Below are 27,825 nucleotides of genomic sequence, written 5' to 3'. Positions count from 1 at the left end.
TAGCCTACATGTTTATGGTGTAGAGTTGCAACCTTACAGTTATCAGCTGACTGATCACGTGACTGATAATGCGGAAGCATGGATCTGTCCACAAACAAGTGGTCTTGAGCTGAATGGTGCAACAATGTTGTTTTATTGTGCGTTTTTCTTATTTTCCCTGAATGTCAAAGATTATGTGCTGTGTGTTCAAAGCAAGCCAGAACTCTCCGTCGGCGCAGAACCTGAGACGATCGTTCCGCTGGCGGCAGAGGCCTCGAGCTGTGGTTGCCACAACCTGAAGAGAGAAGCAGTTGTGGATATCGAGAAGGAAAGCTCCATAATCACAGAAAACCCTGCTGACAAATACTCGAAAAAGTCAAATGAAAGGCATACAGACACTCAGACGAATGGAGAAGAAACTGATTATCGTAGTCAGGTATTATATCAAGCGTTCACATCGTTATAGAGATAACGTTAAATAGTAATGACCTCTTTATGTAGGCACTAACTCCACGATGGTTCTTTGGACAAAGTCTATGAGGAAATGACTGGCGTTTTTGTAGGGTTTTTGGATGAACGAAAATAAGGTCTGTAGTAAACACAGGGTTAGGAGATAATTTACATTTTGTTATATGGGAGTCTTCAACAGCTAATTTATGTAGGTCATGTTAACTGACTGATATTATCTCATAGAACAAAAAGTATGTCAAGACTGGGGGGTGAATGTGGATACGCAGACCCGCAAGCAACTGCAGCCGCTCATGATCAGTTAGATTTTTTGTGGCCCTCACCCCCACCAAAGCTGCCCATCCCTGTTCTAAATATGTATGTGTCTGTGTAGGTGGTGTCTGTACATGGTTCTGGTGTCTATCATGTGGTTCTAGAACAATTTCCGTTGTCTGTTGATGGTCCAGATGTGTATGTTGATGGTCCAGATGTGCGTATGTTGTCTGTTGATGGCCCCGATGTGTGTATGTTGTCTGTTGATGGTCCTGGTGTGTGACTGTTGATGGTCCTGGTGTGTGTCTGTTGATGGTCCTGGTGTGTGTCTGTCGATGGTCCTGGTGTGTGTCTGTTGATGGCCCTGATGTGTGTCTGTTGTCTGTTGATGGCCCTGATGTGTGTATGTTGCCTGTTGGTGGCCCTGATGTGTGTTTGTTGTCTGTTGATGGCCCCGGTGTGTGTATGTTGTCTGTTGATGGTCCTGGTGTGTGACTGTTGATGGTCCTGGTGTGTGTCTGTCGATGGTCCTGGTGTGTGTCTGTTGATGGTCCAGATGTGCATATGGTGTCGGCTGATGGCTTTGATGTGTGTATGTTGTTTGTTGATGGCCCTGATGTGTGTCTGTTGGTTGTTGATGGTCCTGGTGTGTGTCTGTTGATGGTCCCGGTGTGTGTCTGTTGATGGTCCCGGTGCGTGTCTGTTGATGGTTCAGATGTGTGTGTGTCTGATGGTCCTGTTGTGTGTCTGTTGATGGTCCAAATGTGTGTCTGTTGTTGGTCCTGGTGTGTGTCTGTTGATGGTCCTGGTGTGTGTCTGTTGATGGTCCTGGTGTGTGTCTGTTGATGGCCCTGATGTGTGTCTGTTGTCTGTTGATGGCCCTGATGTGTGTATGTTGTCTGTTGGTGGCCCTGATGTGTGTATGTTGTCTGTTGGTGGCCCTGATGTGTGTATGTTGTCTGTTGGTGGCCCCGATGTGTGTATGTTGTCTGTTGATGGTCCTGGTGTGTGTCTGTTGATGGTCCTGGTGTGTGTCTGTCGATGGTCCTGGTGTGTGTCTGTTGATGGCCCTGATGTGTGTCTGTTGTCTGTTGATGGCCCTGATGTGTGTATGTTGTCTGTTGGTGGCCCTGATGTGTGTATGTTGTCTGTTGGTGGCCCTGATGTGTGTTTGTTGTCTGTTGATGGCCGCGGTGTGTGTATGTTGTCTGTTGATGGTCCTGGTGTGTGACTGTTGATGGTCCTGGTGTCTGTGGTCTGTCTGATGGTCCTGGTGTGTGTCTGTTGATGGTCCAGATGTGCATATGGTGTCTATGTTGTCTGATGGCTCTGATGTGTGAATGTTGTTTGTTGATGGCCCTGATGTGTGTCTGTTGGTTGTTGATGGTCCCGGTGTGTGTCTGTTGATGGTCCCGGTGTGTGTCTGTTGATGGTCCCGGTGCGTGTCTGTTGATGGTTCAGATGTGTGTGTGTGTGTCTGATGGTCCTGTTGTGTGTCTGTTGATGGTCCAAATGTGTGTCTGTTGATGGTCCTGGTGTGTGTCTGTTGATGGTCCTGGTGTGTGTCTGTTGATGGTCCTGGTGTGTGTCTGTTGATGGTCCAGATGTGTGTCTGTTGATGGCCCTGATGTGTCTATGTTGTCTGTTGATGGCTCTGATGTGTGTATGTTGTCTGTTGATGGTCCTGGTGTGTGTCTGTTGATGGTCCTGGTGTGTGTCTGTTGATGGTCCTGGTGTGTGTCTGTTGATGGTCCAGATGTGTGTCTGTTGATGGCCCTGATGTGTCTATGTTGTCTGTTGATGGCTTTGATGTGTGTATGTTGTCTGTTGATGGTCCTTGTGTGTGTTTGTTGATGGTCCTGGTGTGTGTCTGTTGATGGTCCAGATGTGTGTCTGTTGATGGCCCTGATGTGTCTGTTCTTTGTAGATGTCTGTTGTCTGATGGCCTTATTGTGGTCCTGTAGATGGTCCTGATCCCAGGAGGGGAGTTCCTGATGGGTACAGACAGTCCTGGCATCCCCCAGGACGGGGAGGGTCCCCAGAGAAGGGTGCACCTGGACCATTTCTACATGGACGCTCATGAGGTCAGCAACCGCCACTTCCAGAGCTTCATCAATGCCACGGGCTACATCACTGAGGTAGGTTTTTAAAATGTAACTGACTTTATTGAGATTAGTCTTATTGATATCAAGTGTGTCTTTTTCTCAATGGAGACCTGCTGGTCAAAGACAGAAGTAGTGTCAGGAGTGTTACAAATGAATTACAAACATGAAAACATACATTGCCTCACATGTGGAATTGTGGTTTACTATGAGACAGCCATGCTGACAGATGTCACTCTATAGAAGTGATTGCTCCCTTCTCTGATTTATTGTTCTAAGATGCTGTCACTTCTCTCTCCCCATTCTGTGTTCCTACAGGCAGAGAGGTTTGGAGATTCGTTTGTGTTTGAGGGGGTGTTGAGTGAGGAGGTCAAAAGCCAGATATCCCAGGCAGTAAGTACCCTTCAGAGCAAAAAAGATGGGAAGATGCATTTAATTCTCCCAAGGCAAGGGATATGTATTGTGCATCCATCATGCTGATGAAATTAAGTGATGGCTGCATTCAATGTTCTATTGTAAACTTCTTTTAGTTTTGTTTACATCTAACCTAGGTGCTAGCGTGACTGTTTCTGCATTCAACAATGCCTCTTCTGAGACAAAGGTGATACAGGAGTTGGCTAAAGAAAATACGGGCGTCCAGGCTAGTATAGCCTACTTCTTATTTTCATAGCTGTTTCAGTCCTGCACACACAGGGCCCTAACTTGAGTTCCATCTGCATTACTCCAATTTTATTGCATCAATGAGCATGTGTCTAAAGCTAGTCTACGGCCCATGGAGAGGCAATGTTGTGGTTTCTCATTCTGTCATCTGATGACATTCCACTAGACCCCCATTTAATCAGTCTCCTTTGATTATGCTTTGAAGCCTGTATAGAGAGGTGACTGCCCTCTGGTTTAATTATTGAGCAGCTTTCACTCCACTCCACAGCAGACAGCCAAGTAATTCTCCCTGGGGTAGTACAGGTCATTTAGGCTGTATAGTGGAACTCTCTCAACATGGAGTATACGAGAGGGAATCAGTATGATTGGTCCTCAGATCCTCAAAAGGTTTTACAGCTGCACCATCGAGAGCATCCTAACGGGTTGCATCACTACCTGGTATGGCAACTGCTCAGCCTCCGACACTACAGAGGCACTATAGAGGGTAGTGCGTACGGCCCAGTACATCACCGGGGCCAAGCTTCCTGCCATCCAGGACCTCTATATCAGGTGGTGTCAGAGGAAGGCCCAGAAATTGTCAGACTCCAGCCACCATAGTCATAGACTGTTCTCTCTGCTACCATACGGCAAGCTGTACCAGAGTGCCAAGTCTGGGTCCAAGAGGCTTCTAAACAAGAGTCACATGTCTTTGAAGGCTGTTGACACCTTTTTGCAGTCAAGACACCAACATCTTACACCGTTATATATAGCCCCCCTGTATATAGCCCCCCTCTATATAGCCCCCCTGTATATAGCCCCCCTATTGTTATTTACTGCTTTAATTATTTGTATTTTCTTAAAACTGCATTGTTGGTTAAGGGCTTGTAAGTAAGCATTTCATTGTTGTATTCGGCGCATGTGACAAATAACATTTTATTTGAAAAATGCCAGTAACTGTTAAAGGTTCACACACACACACACACACACACACACACACAATGAACCTTTAACACACACACATCGTACTGGAATTCAATGTCATCAAATTAGATTACAGTATGATTTCAACATAGCCAGAATTCAATGTCATCAAATTAGATTACAGTATGATTTCAACATAGCCAGAATTCAATGTCATCAAATTAGATTACAGTATGATTTCAACATAGCCAACTGTAAACATGATATGTCTTTACAAACAGCTTCCTTTGCGCACAAGTCTTACTCTGAAAACTGGAAGTTAATTACTGTTGTCCTCATGGGATGGAGGATATTGGGGCACACACATTAGCATGTAATCAGTCACAGATGGATGTCCTCACTGGTTAACATGGTGATTGAGAGAGCAAGGTTACTACTTCACACTCTTTGTTTTCCTTCTGGAACTTGGACTGCTGTTTGAACTTCCTGCTTTTTTCTCTGTATCTTTTACCTCAGTCTTACTATACAGATCCCTGTGCATTAGGTTGGATTCAATTATTTATTCCATTTTTTTATTCAAACCTGTTGTGATGTACTCCCAAAGCTGAGTTGTTTAGTGTGACTGACACATTGGCTTAGGAAAGCACATATGTTTTTGAAGGCTGTTGACACCTTTTTCCAGTCAAGACACCAAAATCTTACACTGTTATTTTTAGTTGTGTAAAAACACTGTTTTGTTTGGGAGTCAAATGAAGAAAACAAACACCCCTGTATGATGGCAGAGCTTTACAATGCAGAGCCACAGCCACAGAGCAGGCCAAAGTGTCACCTGCCTGGTGTCCTTTAAGTATCCATTCTCTAACACTGGCTGGTGTGTTGTAGTGGGTTAACATTTCACACACACAATGTCGATTCAAACTTTCTATTTCTCTGAGAGGTGGGAGAGGGGAGAGTGAGGGAGTGAGAGAGATTTATGTTATGTGTAGACTGTTGGTGGACTATAGACATGGGGTGCAGATTCAGTTGAAGCGGGGACTGGGAGAGGAGAGTGTTTTAGAGGTGGTGAAAGAGTGTGTAAACACTGCTTGCTTAGGAATGTAGCACTACTCCCCCCTTCACACTCAACTATTAGACTGTGTGTTTGTGCATTTTTGTTTTGCACCAGTGCACACTCGGCCTGACCACCATGACATTAGTTCCTGATATGTTGTGTTCTGTCTACCTGTGTGACATAGCAGCTGTTGTGACTTCCTGGTTGTCAGGTGGCTGCTGCCCCCTGGTGGTTGCCTGTCAGAGGAGCAGACTGGAGGCACCCTGAGGGCCCCGACTCCAGCATCACAGACAGGTAGGTGTTACATCGCTATACTGGCTCATTCTAATGAGATCCAGTGTCTACCAGTATCTGTGTGTCACAGATGGGTAGATGTCTGTTGATAAACTGATGGTTCTTATGACTCAGGTTGAAGTTGTGTGTTTGGTTCCTGCTTGAGCCAAATGTACAAAGTATACAGTATGTGTTGCTATACTACTAAATTACCATGTATTATGATGTTATTATTAACCATAACCTGGTTGTGCTAGCAGGCTGGACCACCCTGTGCTGCATGTGTCATGGCAGGACGCTGTGGCCTACTGCTCCTGGGCCCACAAGAGACTACCCACAGAGGCTGAGTGGGAGTACGCCTGCAGAGGGGGCCTACAGGAGAGGTAGTGTAATGTGTGTGTGAGGTAACAACCCCACTACTAATATATATAGATTAAGTATATTTAAGCAGTACGGCGTAAGGCCTGAGGGGGTGTGGTGTATGGCCAATATACCACTGCTAAAGGCTGTTCTTATTCATGGCGCGACACGTAGTGCCTGGATACAGCAATGAGTCATAGTATATTGGCCATATACCACAAAACCCTGAGGTGCCTTATTGCTATTTTAAAATAGTTACCAATGTAATTTTTAAAATGTTTACTTTTATTTAAGTAGACAAGTCAGTTAAGAACAAATTATTATTTTCAATGACGGCCTAGGAACAGTGGGGTAACTGCCTTGTTCAGGGGCAGAACGACAGATTTTTACCTTGTCAGCGAGGGGATTCGATCTAGCAACCTTTCGGTCACTAGTCCAACGCTCTAACCACTAGGTTACCTGCCGCCCCACAAATTAAAATAGTAAAAATATTTGTTTTGTCATACGTGGTATACAATCAGGTATACCACAGTTTTCAGCCAATCCGTATTCAGGGCTCAAACCACACAGATTATAACATGTTATATGCCACTATTCCTACAGTACACCTTTTAATCCTTGCACAGTTCTAGTAGTGCCTATCTTTATCCACTGCCCTGATCCTATGTTCCTGTATTTTAGACTTTACCCATGGGGGAACAACCTGAAACCTAAAGGACAGCACTACGCCAACCTCTGGCAGGGAAAGTTCCCCACACACAACTCAGAAGAGGACGGGTACACTAAAACCTCACCAGTAAGAGATGGGGAGAGACAGTTACTGAGAGAGAGAGAGACCGAGACAGAGAATGACAAAGAATGAGACTTAAATACAGTATGTAAAATTGACTAAAAGACTGTGACTCGACTAAAAGACTGTGAAAACAAAGTGCTCAGGGGAGTCTGTTTACTCCCATGAGGCAGGGAGGCAGGGTGGCCCTTACCCACAATCCATTGTGATGAAACAGGAAGTTGATCTCTGATTCAGCCACTGATTACCAACAGGAACTGTGTGTCATTGGAGATTAGAGAGATAATCAAGTTAAGAATGTCACAACACCAGCGGCTCACAGCTGCTCTAGATCACATGAATAACATTGAGAACATTCATGAATTGCACAGTAATAGTGAAATTATACTATTTGATATGATTTGTCTCACTTCAATGGCTGCTGAGATTTATCAGCTCCCTTCTTTTACAGGTCTTTCAGGGTTACACTTTCTATGATGTGTACATTACCGTTAAAAACGTAGAAATGTCCTTGTTTTTTAAAGAAAATTACATTTTTTGTCCATTAAAATAACATCAAATTGATCAGAAATACAGTGTAGACATTGTTACTGTTGTAAATGACTATTGTAGCGGGAAATGGCTGATTTATTTTTATGGAATATCTACATAGGCGTATAGAGGCCCATTATCAGCAACCATCACTCCTGTGTTCCAATGCCACGTTGTGTTAGCTAATCCAAGTTTATCATTTTAAAAGGCTAATTGATCATTAGAAAACCCTTTTGCAATTATGTTAGCACAGCTGAAAACTGTTGTTCTGATTTAAAGAATGCAATAAAACTGGCCTTTAGACTAGTTGAGTATCTGGAGCATCAGCATTTGTGGGTTCGATTAAGGGCTCTCTGTACGCCTATGTAGATATTCCATTAAAAAATCTGCAGTTTCCAGCTAGAATAGTCATTTACAACATTAACAATGTCTCCACTGTATTTCTGATAAATTCAGATTTGATTTGTTTTGCTTTTCTTTCAAAAATAAGGAAATTTCTTAGTGACCCCAAACTTTTGAACGGTAGTGTATATTCTGTATATATGCACTGTTTTTACACATGCAAAAAAACATACTGTGTTGCATGTCTGGAGAAGTCTTTTATTATAAAATGTTAAAATGTGATGTTTAATTATCAGTTTATAGCTCTTTTTAATATGCTTCCCATGCAACAGTTGCAATGCTATTTCAATCATTTGGGACTCCTTATTGGTGTAGAATGTGAAAGTATCTTTCTCATATCTTTCTATGTCTGCAGGTGAAGTCATTTCCTGCAAATGGCTATGGTCTGTACAACATGGTAGGGAATGCATGGGAGTGGACATCTGACTGGTGGACTGTACACCACACCACAGATGAACGGCACAACCCGGTAATACACACACACTTTTTATGTCACATCTGTGAGGATTTCCTCTTGATGTTTTGATATTTTCTCTCCTCCCTTTTGCAGGCAGGTCCACCATCAGGCACAGACCGAGTGAAGAAGGGAGGCTCCTACATGTGCCATAAGGTAACCTTCATGCAATTACTATTTCTATGGCCACAAGCACTGTTCATCACACAAACTGTTCACACCCCTTTTGATGGCAGAGAGAACATTTAGCAGGTTTAAAGCTCATTTTCTTGCAATTCTATACATTTTTCCCATGTCTAATGTGTATTCATTCATGTGATATTTGAGTGACTCAAACATTATAACAAAATCTATGGGCTAAAAAACATTAGCTGTCATGGGCTAGTTGATTTGTACATTTCTGACAAGTTATACATTTTTCTCGAAGGTATCCAATGACTGGCATGACAAGAGGAAAACTAATGGTGCACTAACCAATTTCAAAATTGCAACTACAGAAGTCAAACACACACCTACATACCAGAGCCTAGCCGGTCTCTGAAAAAAGCAGTGGTTCCCAAACTGTGGGGCGTGCCCCCTTTGCCGACCCCTTGCACCTCCCACAGTTTGGGAACCTCTGCTTTAGCCTACTGCAATCAAGTACAGTGGGATACAACCATCACAGCTCTGCAGATTTTGCTGCAAAAAGCCCAAATCTTTAAATCATTTGTTTTGGTACTTTCAATATTTAGCTTGTTTTTGGTTGCAGGTTGAGGAATGGCTGAAGAATTACAACATTTATCTAGAGTTAACTCTTCAAATAGCACTGCTGGTTGATTTTAAAAAGTCATAGTCAATCGATCAATAATATAATAATACTCATCTCAAAAATGTTTCTTTATTTTACAATATGTAAAAACTATGAGAATAGAAAGGTTGTGAAATATCGAAGCATAGTTGAAAAACATATGGAAATTTGAAATCAAAACCAGATGGTCTTCAGAGATGGGAGTGGGAATAAGATTACTGTTGTAAAATATACTTTGTCCGTAAAGTGTATATAGTATGTATAATCTGGAAGTAGAAGTGTTGTTGTCCATTTGTTTACTCCAATTAGGGGAGGGGTGGTAGGGTTAGGGGAAATTATAATGAATATATATATACCAAAACAGTTTATATTTACAAAACAATGTATGGGAGATTGGAAATGATGCAGACAATTACATTGATGGAAACCATCATCTATTTGCAATATTAAAGCTGATCTACCCACACAAAAAAAAAGTTCATTGGGCCTTTCTGTATGGAGGGGTGTGTTGTCTGTGTGTGGGTGGTTCAGAGACCGGCTCTGGTGTGTAGGTGTGTGTTTGACTTCTATGCCCATGTAGAATAGCCTGACTCGACTACCACAACTAGAGAGAGAGTCTTTCAGCTTGAATTACACAACTTACTGTTGTAATTAGTAACAAAAGGGAGCTGTATACAATCTCCACCTGCTTAACAGCAAAGGGGGAAATGATTTAAGGGGAAAAACATACTTCTACTTTTCCTGGTACAGTTGCTAGGTGATCATCTGGGAGGCCCAATATGCTGTCTTCCACAGTAAACTGAGCTATTAGCCCCGCCTCCTCTGGTTGCCTTGGTGTTGCGATTGACAGCATGCAAAACGATTCCCAAGCACCAACCTGGGTTTGTTTCATCTGAGGGGGTCATGTGAAGGAGGAAAGGAATTCAATCTAACGGGCTTTGTGATTGTAAAACAAACGTTGGCCCTGTTTAAATACTTCAAAATACAGTACCAGTCAAAAGTTTGGACACACCTTCTCATTCAAAGGTTTTTCTTAATTTTTACTATTTTCTACATTGTAGAATAATAGTGAAGACATCAAAACTATAAAATAGCACATAAGGAATCATGTAGTAACCAAAAAATTGTTAAACAAATCAAAATATTTTTTATAATTTTGATTCTTTAAAGTAGCCACCCTTTGGTCATCTGATGCAGCACTCCATCTCTCTCCTTCTTTGTCAAATAGCCCTTACACAGCCTGGAGGTGTGTTGGGACATTGTCCTGTTGAAAAACAAATGATAGTCCCACCAAGCGCAAACCATATGGTATGGCGTATCGCTGCAGAGTGCTGTGGTAGCCATGCTGGTTAAGTGTGCCTTGAATTCTAAATAAATCACAGACCCTTCCACCAGCAAAGCACCATCACACCTCCTCCTCCATGCTTCCACGAGATCATCCGTTCACTTACTCTGCGTCTCACAAAGACACAGAGGTTGGAACCAAAAATCTCAAATATGGACTCATCAGACCAAAGGACAAATTTCCACCGGTCTCATGTCCATTGCTCGTGTTTCTTGGCCCAAGCAAGTCTCTTCTTATTATTGCTGTCCTTTAGTAGTGGTTTCTTTGCAACAATTCAACCATGAAGGCCTGATTCACACAGTCTTGAGATGTGTCTGTTACTTGAACTCTGATAAGCATTTATTTGGGTTGCAATTTCTGAGGCTGGCAACTCTGCAGCAACTTATTCTCTGCAGCAGAGGTAACTCTGGCTCTTCCTTTCCTGTGGCGGTCCTCATGAGAGCCCGTTTCATCATAGCGCTTGATGTTTTTTGCGACTGCACTTGAAGAAACTTTCAAAGTTCTTAACATTTTCCGTATTGACTGACCTTCATGTCTTAAAGTAATGATGGACTGTCGTTTCTCTTTACTTATTTGAGCTGTTCTTAAATACCACCCCTAACTTGTCACAACACAACTGATTGGGTCAAACGCAATAACTTCTTGACGCACCCATCCCGTTAGCGGGATCATTTTCTTCAACATCTGCTGAATTGCAGAGCGCCAAATTCAAATTAAATTACTAAAAATATACATGTTTCATGAAATCACAAGTGCAATATAGCAAAACACAGCTTAGCTTGTTGTTAATCCACCTGGCGTGTCAGATTTCAAAAAAGCTTTTCGGTGAAAGCATACCAAGCGTTTATGTAAGGACATCTCTCAGCAGACAAAACATTACAAACAGCTAGCAGCAAAGTAGATTGGTCACGAAAGTCAGAAAAGCAATAAAATGAATCGCTTACCTTTGATGATTTCGGATGTTTGCACTCACGAGACTCCCAGTTACACAATAAATGTTCCTTGATCCATAAAGATTATTTTTATATCCAAAATACCTCCATTTGTTTGGCGCGTTATGTTCAGAAATCCACAGGCTCGAGCAGTCACGACGGAGCAGACAAATTCCAAATAGTATCCGTAAAGTTCGTAGAAACATGTCAAACGTTTTTTATAATCAATCTTCAGGTTGTTTTTACAATATATAATCGATAATATTTCAACCGGACTGTATCTTCTTCAATAGGAGAGAGGGGGGAAATGTCTACTCCACTCTGTTGGCGCATGCAAAACGCTGCTGGCACCCAGCTATGCACTGACGCGATGTGATCTTTCTCGCTCATTTTTCAAAATAAAAGCCTGAAACTATGTCTAAAGACTGTTCACACCACGTGGAAGCCATAGGAAAAGGAATCTGTTTGATATCCCTTTAAATGTAATGAACGCATGCAATGGAACAGAGAGCTTTCAGGAAAAACAGCATTTTCCTCAGGTTTTCGCCTGCAATATCAGTTCTGTTATACTCACAGACAATATTTTGACAGTTTTGGAAACTTTCGAGTGTTTTCTATCCTAATTTGACAATTATATGCATATTCTAGATTCTGGGCCTGAGAAATAGGCAGTTTCATTTGGGTATGTTTTTCATCCAAACATCAAAATACTGCCCCCTACACTCAACAGGTTAAGAAGGTAAGAAAATCCACAAATTAACTTTTAACAAGGCACACCTGTAAATTGAAATACATTCCAGATAACTACCTCATGAAACTGGTTGAGAGAATGCTAAGTGTGCGCAAAGCTGTTGTCAAAGCAAAGGGTGGCTACTTTGAAGAATCTCATGTAAAATATATTTTGACATGAATATAAAATATATACTACATGATTCCATATGAGTTATTTCATAGTTTTGATTTCTTCACTATTATTCTACAATGTAGAAAATAGTAAAAAATAAAATAAAAACTCTCGAATGGGTAGGTGTGTCCAAACTTTTGATTGGTACTGTACAACCTTCCCATCCTACGTTCTATATTCTATGGAGTAATCACTGATTTGCCGTAACTCTGGATTGGTGAAAGCTAAAGGAAACCCTACTTTCCAAAATTAGCACTATAAAAATATATATTCTTTCAGTCTAATGCACATTGCTACCAATCTAATGTACATTGATGTATGATTTTCTGTTTCTCTCCCTCTATCTCTATACCACTCCAGTCATACTGTTACAGGTACAGGTGTGCAGCACGGAGTCAGAACACCCCTGACAGCTCTGCCTCTAACCTAGGGTTCCGCTGTGTCTCCCAGGAGCAGCCGTAACCTTTCACCCTTGACCCTGACATGGGTAGTCTGATTTTTCCTTTTTTGTACCATTCCCCATTGGCTCTCGTCTAGGGTACTAACTCTGCCTACCTTGCCCGCCAGGCGAAACAAATCAAGTGCACCTCTTCATACAGCCAGTGATGTCAGTGTTGTTCATGAAATGCAGGATTACCGCGTGACATGTGGAGATTTATGGAATATATTTTCTTGTAAAATATTTAAAAAATGTCTATGTGAATGAATACATATTCAAAGGGAACATGTGTGAGGTGACTTTGTTTTGGTATGAAGACATTTCACAGATTGATTTAGTAGAAGTTATTATGTAAACTTTAGCCAAGTCTCCTGTTCTTGCTGTGAAATAAAGACAAAAACTCACATATTTCCTATGCTCTTTATATCCAATGAACAGAATATCTGGTACAATTATAAATAAAATGAACCAAATGCATTTAACATTATTTGTCAAAAATCCCAATATTATCTATAAATTGACATCACCTATTGTGAAAATACACTGTTGTTCATTATGCTCTCATTACGTAGTCACTCTGTTAGACAGTAGAAATTTGCCACTATTTAAATAGTTCTCAATTGTTGTGTCTGTGCCTATCTGTGATCAATGGAATAGAACATCCTCTTTTAATTTGTTTATTTTTATTTCAGAATTAAATGGGATGAATTTATATTTAATTCCATGTACACATGTGATATGCAGATGCAAAACTCTCCAATAGTGTGTGATTGCGGCCCGCAATTCGGCATGCTCCTGAATGTGGGCATTCACATTCAGGCCCCCCTTCGAGCATCTCATTGTTTCCTGCAAGAACGCCCTCCTCAAGCATCGCATTGGTTCCTGCATGAACACCTCCACTTGAGCGCGCCATCTTCATGCTTGTGTGAGACTTTTGATATTTTGGATTTCCCTTGATTGTCTAAGCAATTAAAATGTGGGTCAAAAGGGAAATAGTATTATCCAAGTTTTTCAGGGGTGAAGGATACTATCTACCTGTGTCCTAGCTAGCTAGCGACCGATGTCGCTCCCGCCTGCTGTGTATCGGAGACCTCCATGCTAGCTAGATAGCACACAGTGTCCTTCGCTTCCGCCTGCCGAACACCTGCCCTCTGCATTAACACAAGTGTGGGAAAGCAGTTCCCGACAGGCACCCGCGTGAAGATGTTACGAGGATTTTGTTCTTAAACTGAACTTAAATTAAACTACTCAGTTAGCAACCCAGAGTTTATAAGATTCTGGTTGAATGAAACAGACAGAGTCCCAGCTTAAAATAGTCAAAATGTTTATTCACGAGAGCTCTAACAATCATACAATGCACATGGCCTTTTTTACCTCACATTTGGTCATGGCATACACTTTATAAATGCCCCTCCTCTCATCTAACTCTGTCACCATGTTCAACTTCGATAGCTCCTTCGGTTTAACTGGGTTCCTCTATCTACATGTCTGCAACTGACAGGTCGAGCTCTAAACAGGAAACCTCTGCGGTTACCCAGTGCCTGACTGACTTCTCTTCTCGGGACATAGTCTAGTCTATAAGGTCAAATCCTTACAGACATGTTCCATCCTAGAATTGTTCATATTTCTCTAATCTACTTTGAATACACACACATACACATGTTAAATATCCCTTTCTATTATTTGGCGTTCACTCAATAAATGAATGCTTTTGTACAAGTCTTCTCTAACTGGTCATTGCTTATCATATTCTTCAACATGTTTCCTAATCTACCACAAGCCTAATGGCTCTTTCCCTCTGTGGGTGAGGAGACCCCCTCCCTGTTCTCAGTTTCGCAGATGTCACAATACATTGAGTGGTTGTTTGAACTTTTAGCCCTTAACTTATATAGTTTCTATATCAGAACACTGTCTACTGATGTCCTCGCTCGCTACGTATCCCGCCTCCCGCCTGATGTGTACCGGATTCCAGTGTCCTTCGCTCCCACCTGCCCTCACCGTTGTTAACAAAACTGCGGGAAAGTAGTGCCCGACAGGCAGTCCCGAAAGACACTAGCTGTGTTCGAATTCTCATTCTAACCATACTATTTGTGATGTAATTTGAGTATGTAGAATGCTTATCGGTCATAGTATGGATATAGTTAGTATGCCAAAAGTTCCCAGATGTCGTACTAAATTCGCCTAAATATGGAGTATTTAAATAAATCAATAATTGGGTGTGTTTGTTAATTCAGTCTGGAGTGCCAGAGTGTGCTCTTGGCATTCGTAAATTCTGAGCATTTTGCTCTCGGAGCGTTCAGAGAGCTCTGGCCGAGGAGTAGTGTTGATCCGAGCGTTCTGACCTCACAATCGCAGTCAAGCACCCTAGCTAACAGGCTAACGTTGGCTACAATGTGTCTGTGTCTTTTTGTTGGGGGAGGACGTGGTGGGGTCTGGGCTGGGCTGGCAATTGCTAAAAGGAATTGGCAGTTATAGTTGGTCGGGGCTGTGCCCAGAGTTGGTGCTGGTGTTGTGGCTTGGACCTGGAATTGTACTGGGACCGGGGGAAAAAGGAACCAGGTACCGGGAACTGGGGCTGCTGCAAGTGCTGGGTCGGGATCTGAGTCTGTAGAGGGGAGGAAGGATAACAGGAGGAGCAAGCAGACACACAAAGGAGCCCTAGACCGAGATGTCAATGGTGGTACTTCCCTGTGGTCCGCTCGCTCCGGGTGAAGGTTTGGTGTTGTGTCTCCACACCACGTATGGTGGGTTGATGCTGGAACCTGGGATCTGGACTGGTGCTTGGGCTAGAGCTGAGTGCAGAGGGGAAAGGAGAGGAGTCCTAGACCCGGAGGTCATTTGTGGCATTTCCCTTTGGCCCCGCGAGGCTGGAAATGAAGACAGGAGGACGGGTCTGGGGTTTGTCTTGGTCGGCTGGAAGGATAGTGATCCTCCACCTCAGGGTCGTTCGCTCCACAGTTTGTTGCTAGTAGACCCTGATGTACTTTTTCTCCCACAGGACCTGCTTGATGGTACCGATGATCCTCCACCAGGTGGACCGTTCAGGATGTTCTTCGCTGTCAAGTGAGTTATGGTCAGCATCCTGTTGAGGAAGACAGAGGGAACAGACGGGGCCCAGACCCGACTGGCCATGGTGCACTCAGCAAACAGGTGGTAGATGTTTTCAGTATCATTACATCCATGGGGGGCAGCTCTCTGTACGTGCTATGTGCCGTCTATACATTCATTTCCTAGTGGGGAGGCAACTATGAACAGCTATCCATGAGATGTCTTTCTGTAAGTTTGTAATGCCATGGTGATTGATGTTTAACCATACCTGTTGTGGGTCCACGGCTGAGCTGGCTCAAAGGTGTGCGATGGTGTCCTTGGAGCAGATGTGGGTCATGATGTCCTTGTACTTCCAGGACGCTAGACCAGCCGGGGGCAGACCTGACCTGCAGGCAAGATATCTCCACGTCTTGTACACCTGTGGGGGGTCCCAGCAATAGGGTACAGTGTGGTCGATGGTTCTGAGGATGCGGGTAGCAAAGTACTGTTTGAAGTAGCTGGCTTTTCTGTCTGTCTTGTGGATGTTGGTGACCAAATTGGATAGTCCCTGTGCCCTAATGATGTTGAGGATGTCTGGGACCCCCTTCCCACCATTCTCAACTGCATTGTAAAGCGAAATGCTTGTGCTTCTAGTTCCGACAATGCAGTAATAGCCAATGAATAATCTAACCTAATAATTCCAAAACTACTACCTTATACACACAACTGTAAAGGGATAAAGAATATGTACATAAAGATATATGAATGAGTACAGAACGGCATAGGCAAGATACAGTTTATTTGCAAATTATGGTGGAAAAGAAGTATTTGGTCACCTACAAACATGCAAGATTTCTGGCTCTCACAGACCTGTAACTTCTTCTTTAAGAGGCTCCTCTGTCCTCCACTCGTTACCTGTATTAATGGCACCTGTTTGAACTTGTTATCAGTATAAAAGATACCTGTCCACAACCTCAAACAGTCACACTCCAAACTCCACTATGGCCAAGACCAAAGAGCTGTCAAAGGACACCAGAAACAAAATTGTAGACCTGCACCAGGCTGGGAAGACTGAATCTGCAATAGGTAAGCAGCTTGGTTTGAGAGGGGTCTGGTTGAAGTTATTTATTCCAAAGCTGATCTGACATATTTGGATAACAAGTTACTAGCTAGACATTTTACGATTTTGGGTGTGTTTGTAAATTCAGTGCCAGAGTGCACTCTGGGAGATCGTAAATCCAGAGCGTTGTCAGATTGTCCGTTCGTAAATTCAGAGCATTTCGCCACAATTGACCTCCGGGTCTAGGGCTTCCGTGAGTGTGCGCTTTCTCCTCAGGTTGTCCTTCCTCCCCTCTGCAGATGCAGCACCAGTCCCAGCACCAGACCACCAGACGAGGCGCAGAGGAGAGACCAAAGATCACACCTTCACCCTAGAGCTAGCATGCCACAGGGAAGTACCACTATTGACCTCTGGGCCTAAGTCTCCCTTGTGATTCTGCTTGCTCCTCAGGTTGTCTTTCTTCCCCTCTACAGATCCCAGCCCAACAACAGTTCCCGGCTCTTGGTTCCCAGTTCCTGCTCTCTCCCAGGCCCACAGTCCCAGCACCAGACCCAGCACCAAACGCTGGTTTTCCAGCCCTGGTCCCAACACAATTTCCAACCCGGCCCCAACACCAACCCAGGTTTTCCCGGTCCCAGCCCCAACACCAGCACCAACCCTGGACAAAACACCGACCAGACACAACTGCCATCTTCATCCAGCAAATGCCAGCTCAGACCGCCCACTTAACACAGTGACATACACTCCACCAACCACTCCACCAGACCAACCATGACTGACTGACCGACTGATTGACAAATTGACACTGATGATTATTACGTTATTTGAACAAATGCATTTGGTTATTTTTATTTATTTATTTATTTTGGTAATTGTTTGTTGATTTTTGATTTTATTAACTTAAGTTGGATTAATCATTTATTGTTTTAATTGTTTATTATTTTTGAAGATTAACTAAAGTTTATTTTAACATTTGAACATGTATTGACTTGGAATAACCAAATAAACATTCCTTAAAATTAAACTATGCCAATACAATACTTATAGCATAAGCCTTCACTTTGGTGGTCTAGTTTTACGCTAACACAGTGGTATTAGAAAACTCCTGGCTTACAGGCCAAATCAGGATTGAAAGTCACAATATGATGTTGCAAGCCACAAGTGATGAGTAATTCCTATTGGAATCCAGCAAGAGTGAGGATTTCAAACAATTTGAATTTTTTGTCACCCGTATCCTGCATTCAGCATGAATGAGTCAGTGTTAGGAAAGGTGAACAGAAGACTACCGAATATAATGTGAAATATATATTCACACACATTGTGGACATTTTATCAAGGAGCTGCCATAAAGTAGTGGGGAGCCATCCACCGAAGGCAACCAATGTGAAATATGACTGATTGGCGTGGTTTTGATGGGACTGTTTTACTTTCCACGGGGTAAAATAATAACTCTGGTTATTAACACCAACACTTTTACACCACTGAGGGTTAGTTTCACTCTTACAGGGTGAATGTAACTCTTGAATCAACACTAGACATTTTACACTGAAAAAATCAACACTGGCCAATTTGCTGTGCAGGAAATATTTCTGAATATTTATAACTCAATAACCAAACCAATTAAACCACATGTTTGTGTTGCTTTTAGTGATGTTTTCCTTTGTCATTTCGTGACAGAGAGCTGAGGTCATTCAGAACATCATATGTCATGTGAGGTGTTTATAATGGATGTTATTAAGTATTTAGTACCACTAGCCTGGGTTTTTCAATTATCTTTATTCTTCTTTCATATTTGATGTAGTTATGTATAAACATGATGAGGTTATAACCCATTAATATATTAGCTTTTTCAATTATATAAAAATATGTCTGCCTATATTATGTCAAAGCAAACATTGCCTGTTGATGTGGTAGAGCTCTTTTTCCCCACTCTATTTATAGCCCACATAAATGTTGATTGGTTAACACATATTTTGTATCCTTGCTTTTATTAAGATAGGTCAACTGTGAAAAAGTTGTCATCCAATCAGCTAAAAGAGTGCCGGTACGTTACTGATCCATCCTGCCTGGCAGCATTTTTTCACATTTTCATGATCAAGTTTCACTGAATTTCCTGTGCAGGTCCACATGAGCATGTGACTCACCCAACATATTGCGACCATAAAAACACAAAGATAGCACCTTATTTTACAATACTGTTTCCACTGTTTTTACCTGTGGATACTTTCTGGTACTACTAAGAATGAATCACAATTGATAAACATCTGCTGCTTATTTCAATAGATCCAATGAAAACAAAATTCATTTTTACTTTGAAATATCTCAGTAAGAACCTGATAACTATGAACTAAGTGCTGTCTACTGAGACAGCTCACCATGATAAACAAGTCAGGACCGCCAAGAAACAGTTAAACAGCTACCACTAGTGGCTGTTCAGGCTACATATTAACCTGATCTTCAGTTCTCAAGAAATGAAACTAGATTTCCTGTAAGTGGGATGTGGTTATGGGAATTAGGCTCAATAAATACACCTACACACATTGTGGACATTTTATCAAGGAGCTGCCATAAAGTAGTGGGGAGCCATCCACCGAAGGCAACCAATCTTAAACTCTATAAACAAAGTAAGTTACTATCTTCAGCTGGCACGTAAATTTGCAATTTCGTAATGTAAAAACTGCACACTGTAATGATGAGCGGCTTGACTCATAACCCGGTACCCATGGTTATATCAGTGGGGCGGGCGGGTTTAGGATCACGAAATATTGTATGGATGAAGGGTGGGATGGTTGAATAAAGAAAAAACAATATCTTTAAAAAAATCCAGAAATGCATTGTTCTTGTGGAATGTATATCAGTAGGCTACATTGAGTTTTCTTTCATTATTTTATGTGCTGGCATTTGTGCATAAACCTAAGCTTTAACTGTACGTGTGCCAATTAATTTTAGCCTACACGCCAATCGCCAAATGCTTTTGGGAATGGGCACAAAAAGTTCAAGTCGATCCACAGAGGCAAAAAAGACAATGGTGTAGGTCAAATCAATAAGATAAAAGCTGCGAAATGGAGAGTTGAAAATAAAGAGAAAATAGGAAGGTAATTGATAAGCATTAATAACTATGTGGCTGGAACTTCCCGAGTGGTGCAGTGGTCTAAGACACTGCATCGCGGTGCAAACTGCGATTCTACAGATGCTGGTTCGAGACTCGTGTCATTCCGGCCGCGACCAGGAGACCCGTGAGGCAAAGCACAATTTGCCCAGAGCCGTCAGAGATAGGGGAGGGTTTGGCCGGCCAGGATTGTCCTTGTCCTATCACTCTGTAGCGACTTCTGTGGCGTGCTAGGCGCATGCGCCCTGACACGGTCACCAGGTGTATGAGGTTTCCTTTGACACAATTTTTTTTTTTGTGGATGGTTATACTTTGTATGTATAAAATGTATAATAGTCATATTTAAAATTACTTAATCGGTTAATTTTGTATACATTTATTTAAATTATGCTTCTGGGGGATTCTGGTAAGATGCTGGCAAAGTCGGCTGAATTCGGAACACGGAAACGGCCCGATGTACTTGGGCCGATTCTGGACAGTCATTTATTTTGATTCCGGACTGAGTCCGACACCTGATTCCAGGCCGATTCAATCAGTTCCGGGCCGCTTCGGGGCCGATTCCTCATTGCTGGCTGGGAATGTACTTTTTCTGTCATGGCTAACTTCCAGGAAGTTTAAAAATACAGGATGAGTGAGCAGGGAGGTTATATTCATGAGCTCGTCTTGACTGACAGTTCTTTGAAACGCCTATGTCAAGAAACTTGGATGTTGCAGTAAAATCATCTCAAGCAAATGTGGTTATACACAAAACAACTCAAACACTGAAATTGCATCAATGATGTCCTTTTATTTATATAGATCTCCCAGTTGGCATGTCTTTTGTGATGCAGTTCACGGCAGCACTAACGGAGAGTTTTGAATGACCCTTCCCATATTTTTGTTCCATGCTGGCTGAAGACCTAGCTAGCCAGTAACTTGCTAACACCAGACACAGATGAAGACCTAGCTAGCCAGTAACTTGCTAACACCAGACACAGATGAAGACCTAGCTAGCTAGTAACTTGCTAACACCAGACACAGATGAAAGGGGAAGTAGTATCTTTGCCATAGATGAATAATATCAACTTTTAATGATATTTGCTGACCCTACAGTCAAATTCTGGCACCAGTAGAGTAGCTATTTAGCTATATAAACCACGGCCCTCTGCAAACACGCCTTCTCCGATTTTGGTTACAGTGCAATAATTATTTAAATTAGGTAAGAGAATGCTATGTTACCATTGGTGTATTAAAATGAGCGTAGCGTAATGTTACTATCCCCTTAATAATCACGCCAAGTGTTTGACATACATTTATGATCAAACTTTATTAACGTAGAAGCAACAGTCATTTTTCATTCTTTGGCCATCGTACTTTGACCTGGTTTCATCTAAAATATTACGGAAGTCCAGAGAGGACATAGGAATAAAAATAATATCCCCTCGTTATCTCAAGATCACAACGTATTTATCTCATCATCACGACGTAACAAAAGTTGTTTTGTCGAGATCACGAGATAAACTCTATAAATAGGAGTGGACACACTGATCATAGATTGACAGTATGGCTGAGGCAGCAGCAGCATATGATCGCTTCACTAAGGGATGGTACATTTCAAGTCATAACATCATGTTTTCATTTGTGTTTGAAGCTCATTATCAGTTTATAAGTTAGAATGTTAGCAAGCTAAATGTCCCTTACCTTGAGCTAAGAGCTCTTGGAGCATTTTAGCCTCGTGGGGCATTTTAGCCCTGAACGATGCCTGACAGTTATTATTTAGGCCTAAATTATTTAGGCTTGCCGTCACAAATTATGGGGTATTGTGTGTAGATCAGTGACACAAAATCCAAATGTAATACATTTTAAATTCAACACAACAAAATGTGGAAAAAGTATTGAATACTTTCTGAAGGAACTGTAATGACAGAGGCTGCATGTAGGCCATATCTATATATATACATACATATAGACAAGTTGACTAACAAATAGTCTCCCAAAATGCTGGAAATTATAAGCAGAAACATAAAAATATATATTTTTTAAATCCTGCCCCCCCTGGAAAAACATCACTCCGCCGTCTCTGACTGTAGCATACAGTGCAATTTCTATATTAGTGGGTTAGGGTCCGGTGCAGGTCTCATATTTTCACTTTATCACATATAGCCACATATTGTGAAGCGTGATTCATCACTCCAGAGAACGCGTTTCCACTGCTCCAGAGTCCAATGCCAGCGAGCGTTATACCACTCCAGCCGACGCTTGGCATTGTGCATGGTGATCTTAGGCTTGTGTGTGCGGCTGCTCGGCCATGGAAACCCATTTCATGAAGCCGTTAATGTACTGACGTTGCTTCCAGAGGCAGTTGGGAACTCGATAGTTTCGTGACGTGACTTTTCATTAATCTGATGACTGTTATTTATTGAATCAACTAACTATGTTTAATTGTTGCTTTTTTCAATTGATCAAGTAACAATTAACTCATTAGGATTTTGGGCACCGCGGAATAAGTTGTTTAAAGAGTTACCATCTCCTGAACTCTAAAGGTCTTTACCTATCACATTAATAAAACAGACAACGTATTAATCATTACCTGAACGCATATCATTATTCTGAACGCCTGGGACTTAACACCTCCCTCTGTAACTGGATCCTGGACTTCCTGACGGGCCGCCCCCAGGTGGTAAGGGTAGTTAACAACACATCCGCCACGCTGATCCTCAACACAGGGGCCCCTCAGGGGTGCGTGCTTAGTCCCCTCCTGTACTCCCTGTTCACTCATGACTGCATAGCCAGGCACAACTCCAACACCATTATTACATTTGCCGATGAGACAACACATCGATAACAATGAGACAGCCTATAGGAAGGAGGTCAGAGAAAGTAGAGGAAGGTCCTAAAAATTGTCAAAGACTCCAGCCACCCTAGTCATAGACTGTTCTCTCTGGTACCGCACGGCAAGCGGTACCGGAGCGCCAAGTCTAGGTCCAAGAGGCTTCTAAACAGCTTCTACCCCTAAGCCATAAGACTCCTGAACATCTAGTCAAATGGCTACCCACACTATTTGCATTGCCCCCTCTCCTCTCCACACCACTGCCACTCTCTGTTGTCATCTATACATATTCACTTTAATAACTCTACCTACATGTACATACTACCTCAACTCACCGGTGCCCCCGCGCATTGACTCTGTACCGGCACCACCCTGTATATATTGTTATTATTTACTGCTGCTCTTTAATTACTTGTTACTTTTATCTCTTATTCTTATCCGTATTTTATTTAAACTGCACTGTTGATTAGGGGCTCATAAGTAAGCCTTTCACTGTAAGGTCTACACCTGTTGTATTCGGCACGTGACTAATAAAATGTGATTTGATTTGATTTGTATATTCCTTGCATCTGCAAAAAACCCAGCCTTAATCCTGATCCAGTACTACACAAATTGATTTAATTATTTATTTACTAGTTAACTAAAAAATAACACAGAATAAACATACACACTTAATACATGAGAAAAAGGTCCCTAACAACATGACTGCTTGTTTACCAAAAGAGGAAGGAGTAGAGAGAGAGACAGAGGCACACACGTTAATACATGTAGGAACTACTCTCACCGTAATCATTTACTTTGCACATGAACCACCACCCGTTTGGAGTAAGAAATCATGAACGTATTTACGTGTGAATGCCTTAGTTCGTCTTCTATCTCTGTCGAAACCAAGCATGCTTGTTTGAAAGGGGTTTGGTTGGGTCTCCTGTGGATGTACGTCTCTGATTGTCCACAAGAGGTCACAAAGTCCTTCTTCTTAGTTGTCTGGTCTCCAGTGGGGTCTTTCCTCAGAACTTCTTCTTAGCCATACCCGTGATGGTCTGAGAGGGGATTTTCTCCTTTCTCCACCTTGTGTGGATAATCAGAGTTTGAACCACATATGCACAACTTGACAGATAAAGGGGATATACTTTTCAAGTTACATTATTTCTGTTATACCATTTTTAATGACATCACAAAATATACATTTGTTTTCCATAGACCATCTCTCATCATTCCCCACATTCTTCTGCTAGAAATATTGTTACGGTATTCACTTTTTGGATATTAGAGTATTGGGCGGCAAAAGTTTCTGGGGACAAAGGACATTCCTTTAGCCAATACTGGATGGTAAAGAGAGAGTCTCCTTCTCCTTAAATTTAAGACCGGACGTGAGCTGTCTCTTCTGTGGATGAGAGAGGGTCTGGTTATTGTCAACCATTGCCAAGCTGATCTAAATCATTGGATCCTCACAAGACAGTCATGAGAGTAGTGAGTGTTGCAACTGAGGGACAGACGATTTTTACGAGCTTCAGCACTCACCAGTCCCGTTTTGTGAGCTTGTGCGGCCTACCACTTCCCGGCGGAGCCGTTGTTGCTCCTAGACATTTCCACTTCACAATAAGAGCACTTACAGTTGACAGCGCCGCTCTTGAAGAGCAGAAATTTTACGAACTGACTTGTTGGAAAAGTGGCATCCTATGACGGTGCCACGTTGAAAGTCACGGAGCGCTTCAGTAAGGCCATTCTACTGCCAATGTTTTTCTATCAAGAATGCATGGCTGTGTGCTCGTTTTATACACCTGTTAGCAGCGTGTGTGGCTGAAATAGCCGAATCCACTCATTTAAAAGGGTGTCCACATACTTTTGTATGTATAGTGTACATCATCAATGACGTCCGAAACTGAGATCCTACTGATTACGTTGCGGTTCTGAGGCTTTTTTTTTCAATTCCAAGCTGCTTTCATACACCAAGCTCTACTGGGCACTGTACTTACAGATATAGTTTGGATTTTATACATGTATTGTAGTTTCACCTGACTGGTATTTTAGCAGGTAGAGTATGGAACTATGAAACAATCAGGGATGTGAGGGTATGAGGTTGAATCCTTTTAAAGGCATGCTATTTTGAAAAAGTATTTTTATGTGAAACCACACTTTCTGCGCTATTGCTCAAATCAGTTGTTTTATTTAGTATAGTATATGTGTCTATCTTAAGCATCCTAAATAATGCCAGAGATTCCATTTTGAAAAATAGTCAACTTGAAGGCAAAAAGGGAAGCAATGATGTAAGATGCAAAGGACTCCAACGACTTACCGCTACGAAATAGAGTTTTGATGAAAACAACGGAGGAAAAAAAGTAAATCTGATAATTCCACTAAAGCGCATTGTGAACAGATAATGAAGCCCTGTGTTATGAACCGTTTTTCAGCACAATTTGGGTGAACGCTCCAAAGCATTCAGAAAGCCTTGGTTTCCCATCACTAATGATCACCATCCACATGAGTGTGCCACCCGCCTTCAGGCCATGAATGAGGCATGCAATGACATCAACCCAGACCAGTGTCAGGCTTGCAACGCTAAACCTTTTTCCCCCCAGGTGCATGAACAATGAAGGCATGCTTGATGCAAACTAGTACCTGCTAACTAGTTTCTTTCTTTCATTCATTTATTTTGTTTCATTTAATTTGTTACATTTGATTACTGTACATCTATGTTGTACTTGTAATTATATCAGAAAAATGTAATACATTTGTTGCATCAATGATTCTGGAAGATGTCATCAATGATCACACCTTTGATCACACATGGGATAGAAATGATGGACATTTTGATGGGTAGTACAAGTGCATAGCCTAATGTGAAAACAGTGTAATGTCCTGTAATTTACTGTACTGTAGCATATCACTTTCAGCACTTCAAAGGGCAATTTAGAAACAAGTATCTTGCATTGTTTGCTATTGGATTAGCTGGTTGTTGAAACAACTAAATTGAGAAGATATCATTATGTTGTATTTTGGTGATTAAACCAATTTTTTCATATTTCACAGCAAAGTCATATTTTCGATCAATGGTTGTGTGGCCAAACAAAATGAATGCACACAGAAAGATTTTGAATGTGTTACCAGTTTTGTATTTATAGTTTTGGAGATTCACCACATTGTGAAAATAGAACCAAAGCGATTGAATAGAAAATACAAAAATGACTGTGCTGTTTGGATACATACTGTTGTTCAGATACTTTTATTGAATGTCTGATTTAACTACTGAATAGGTAATTCACTCATTGTGGAGTGAGAAGAGCTATCTCCATCTACCAGGCAGCAAGTCTTCCATCGCCTCCACCAAGCAGCTATCTTCAAACTTGAAAAAAAAGGTAGATCATGGTATCATGGTAGCAATGAAAATCTAATTCAATAGTGTGTTTGTGTGTGCATGTATGAGTGCGCATGTGTGTGTGAGAGAGGCCATATTTGTAGCCTCAGAGAAGAGAGTACAGAATGTAATGTTTCTAAATGTGTTATTTCTTTCTTAGGGAAATGGAGCGTACTAATCCAAGAGGTATAGAAGAGAAGTATTTCAGTGGAGAGCATAAGAATATCACCACACTGAAAAATGAGGCGATCCTTAATACAAATGGGTACATTTATAATCCCATTCCACAACACCCAGAAGAACCTGAGTTTCACATATCCAAAGTGGTCCATGTCACCACAGGATCTAAAATTGATGAAATCTTGGATTCAAATGGATTTAGGGGCGGGGATAGGAATCTTCTGTGGTGGAGCCTAGCCATCGAGCATGATGATATCAGAGCTGCAGAAGAACGTTACCTAGAGAATATCTTCCCAGACAGAACACCAGGGCAGAGAGAGGCACAGAGAGAGATAGGTTCCTTCCTGAATCAGTTCACCACCTCACCTGCCTTTATGCAGGCATCGCGTTATGGGAACTTCAGGTTCACTCTCAGTCTGTCTGATCTCCTGAAGATGTACAGAGAGCAGATATGTGGTGGAGAAAAGCCTGTCCTGAAAGTGTATGAAACCACTGTCTACAAACAGGAGATAATGTACTCTGTGCTTGTTCACTCTCCAAGTGTGGATGAGTTTGAGAAGTACCCATTTCTTGGTGATGGCAGTGATGATGCTGTCTGTGGTTACAGGGAAAACGATGCAGAGGGGGAAGGAAAAGGACACATTGTCTGGCGAGCACAAGCCATGTCAGCAACACAAAAAGTTAGGTTAACCATAAACCACATGGACAAAATAGTAAAAACAGATGGTAATGTTTACAATACATGGTACATGTGGGACCATGTGACCCTGGCGCTCCACCTGCCAGAAGGCCTGCTCCTAAATGTTGATAGAGAGAATCTGATCAAAAACCTCACTGCTTGTGAGGCTGATGAACCGTTTCTTGGGGGTCATCCCATGTCCCTCTCAGATGCTGAGACAAAAGTTCAGAACTTAAACAACTAACTCTGGAACTGATTAACAAAATCAGTCAGGCAGGTTACATTAAATGTTTAAGGATAATCAATTAACAAACCATAAAAACATTATATTATGGTTTTAACCATTAACCATTTTCCCTTTTTTCGTTTTTTTTGCGCTCAAATGAACTGTTTAGGGGTGAAATATTTGTCTCATTCAATATTTGTCCCACAATTTAAAACGCTTATGCCATATTTGTAAAAGCACCAGATGTCAGGGCTTTATATCACCCTATGTCGTGTGACAAGTTAAATCATTTAAGCATCTATGCAGTTCTTATGCAGAAATGCTGAATGACTTATAAAGCTTTTTTAACTTGTTATTTTTGTGGGACCAAAATGATGTTGTGTTCTGTATTTTTAGGTTACTGTGTCATATCGGGGTCATTTATTGTCACTAATAGATGTAGTGTGATGGGACTGCAGTGGCAGCATTTAACACTCATTCCCACTTTCCTCTATACATTTTTGCATGATGTATGTATATTACCGCTTTTTGATTACACTCTTTGAGTCTCTGTATTGCTACATAACTATGAATATCATGTAATATTTTCTCCAATCTAATTGAACACAAAAAGGATGTTTTAAATGAGAAGGTAGGGCTTATCAAATGAAATGCAAGATTTGAACTGTTCTATTAACTGTTGTTTATGTGCAAAGTTACACATCAAATCCACATTGTTTGCCTTCTTTGGGAATAAATTATTTAAATGTCA

The 27,825-nt window shown here is 41.7% G+C and overlaps 1 protein-coding gene across 11 annotated transcripts; it reads left to right on the top strand.

Moving 5' to 3' along the window:
* The first annotated feature begins 54 nt into the window (after positions 1-54).
* On the top strand, positions 55-27,825 carry sumf1 (sulfatase modifying factor 1). Of its 11 annotated transcripts, XR_010455680.1 has the most exons (12): positions 55-415; positions 2,664-2,837; positions 3,120-3,194; positions 5,624-5,706; positions 5,943-6,068; positions 6,727-6,841; positions 8,124-8,237; positions 8,319-8,378; positions 15,628-16,742; positions 17,016-19,340; positions 25,889-25,990; positions 26,150-27,825. XR_010455680.1 is itself a non-coding variant. In XM_064966153.1 (10 exons), coding segments are annotated over exons 1-10 (1,221 nt in total). In that variant the 5' UTR covers positions 55-124; the 3' UTR covers positions 15,630-15,716. The 11 variants fall into 11 exon arrangements, 10 of the variants coding, with proteins under 10 accessions (XP_064822225.1, XP_064822230.1, XP_064822223.1 ...); XM_064966153.1 differs by lacking the exons at positions 17,016-19,340; positions 25,889-25,990; positions 26,150-27,825 and adding an exon at positions 13,374-13,554 and having other exon boundaries at positions 15,628-15,716; XM_064966158.1 differs by lacking the exons at positions 15,628-16,742; positions 17,016-19,340; positions 25,889-25,990; positions 26,150-27,825 and adding exons at positions 11,935-12,025; positions 12,551-12,624.

Source organism: Oncorhynchus masou, chromosome 5 (genome assembly GCF_036934945.1).
Source record: "Oncorhynchus masou masou isolate Uvic2021 chromosome 5, UVic_Omas_1.1, whole genome shotgun sequence".
Lineage (NCBI taxonomy): Eukaryota > Metazoa > Chordata > Actinopteri > Salmoniformes > Salmonidae > Oncorhynchus > Oncorhynchus masou.
Note: the sequence above shows the minus strand (reverse complement) of the source record. Positions and strands in the feature narration are given on the sequence as shown.